Source organism: Oryza brachyantha, chromosome 1 (genome assembly GCF_000231095.2).
Source record: "Oryza brachyantha chromosome 1, ObraRS2, whole genome shotgun sequence".
In the NCBI taxonomy this organism is placed as follows: domain Eukaryota; kingdom Viridiplantae; phylum Streptophyta; class Magnoliopsida; order Poales; family Poaceae; genus Oryza; species Oryza brachyantha.
The window spans coordinates 8,000,615-8,002,264 of record NC_023163.2 but is presented as its reverse complement, the minus strand read 5'-3'; the positions used below and the strand labels follow the sequence as shown (position 1 = coordinate 8,002,264).

General features: G+C 49.8%; 1 protein-coding gene across 1 annotated transcript; it reads left to right on the top strand.

The window, feature by feature from the left end:
* Positions 1 to 238: 238 nt before the first annotated feature.
* On the top strand, positions 239 to 1,084 carry LOC102711308 (agamous-like MADS-box protein AGL80). Its single transcript, XM_006645718.1, has one exon. The coding sequence runs from the start codon at positions 239 to 241 to the stop codon at positions 1,082 to 1,084; it is 846 nt and encodes a 281-aa protein (XP_006645781.1).
* The last annotated feature ends 566 nt before the right edge of the window (positions 1,085 to 1,650 follow it).

Sequence of the window (1,650 nt, the reverse complement as noted above, 5' to 3'; positions counted from 1 at the left end):
GCTTTTATGAATAAAAGGGTGCAATTAAATGGTGATTTCTTGCTTGGTTGGGCATTAACAATCGGTGATTTACTCGGTGCCATACATATATATATGTGGAGAGTAATTCCATTCCATTTTGACGGTAAGTGTCTCATTGTTGGCAAATCATCGCTGTATAGATCTCTCGAATATAAAACCACCCCTACCCTCATTGTTTTCACCTTGTTCCAATCTCAAAGGCGGCGTAAGCTTAGCCATGGCTCGCAAAAAGATCATCCTTGACCGCATCCCGAACGATGCAACTAGGCGCGCGACGTTCAAGAAGCGCCGTCGGGGCCTGGTGAAGAAGGCAAGCGAGCTAGCTACGCTTTGTGATGTCGACACTTGCTTGGTAGTGTACGGCGAGGGGGAGACAGAACCAGAGGTGTGGCCTTCGATGGAGGGCGCCAAGGCCGTCCTCGAGCACTTCAAGGCGCTACCGGAGATGGATCAGTGCAAGAAGATGATGAACCAGGAGGACTTCCTCAGGCAGCGCATCACCAAGCTCATGGAGCAGATACGTAAAATGGGTCGCGAGAACCATGAGCGCGAAACCACGCTGCTGCTCCACCAGGCCCTCTCCGGTCACCTCGGCAACTACAATGGCATCACAGTCGAGCAGCTCACCAGCCTCGACTGCATTGTGAGCACCAAGCTCAAGGTTGTCTCCGATTGCCTTGCTGAGCTCCGTGCGCAGAACGACGTGTTGGTGTCACCACTACCGGTGCTCCTGCCGCTGTCGCCTGCTCCTCCGTCAATGGCAGCGCCTGTCATGGCAGCACGCCATGCCTTCGCCACCTCCGCCATACTGGGCCCGCCACCGGGCTTTGAGGGGATAAACATCAACCAAGTTGACCATGACCAGAACTCCTGGCTCATGGACGTCGCCAAGAATGGAGGCGACCTTGGCGCCTTGGTCTTTAGTGGCTTTGTCGGCACCTCCAACGGTGCCAGCACAAGCACCTCCAGCCTAGACATGAATGTTTTCTCCACCAACCCGGATATGGCGGGGTACGGGTGGTCTTGGGATGACTCTGTCGGCCTTTCTTTCCCTCCCATGTAAGGGAGGAGCCTCTCTATTCAGTGTTGCATGCTGCATGGCCAGCTACTACCTGCATGGCAGCACTGGCTGGCTCGTTTCCCTATATTTTTTCTTCTCCAGCAATTTCTTCCTACTGTTGGACAGGGTTCCACGTCGGTATATCTTAGTATTGCAAGCGTCAATTGCCATCGTCTCCGTTCCATGAGTAATAGACCAACATCTTTAACTTATGTTTCATCGAGTTGCTAGTTTGCATCATGAGTCGTGTGAGGTTGTATTCAATACAGTGTATGGATGTGTGTCTAGAATGGGTCCAGGTCAATACGTTGTACGATGGCAGCATGTATGCCTTTTGAGGTCAATATTGATCGTTTGATTAATGAAATTGCTGGTTTGCATCATATATACATGTACCTTCTAATATTGTAGCTTCTAATGTAATCCAGAATATATCTCAAGCGTTTATATGAAATGTGAAAAGTTTTTCATGCACGTGCTAGATGTACATGGACACATTAATGGCCTCCATGAGATGCAGGATTATGTAGGTACAGGGTGTTCCATGTTCTAATTGGAGTATCTAATGA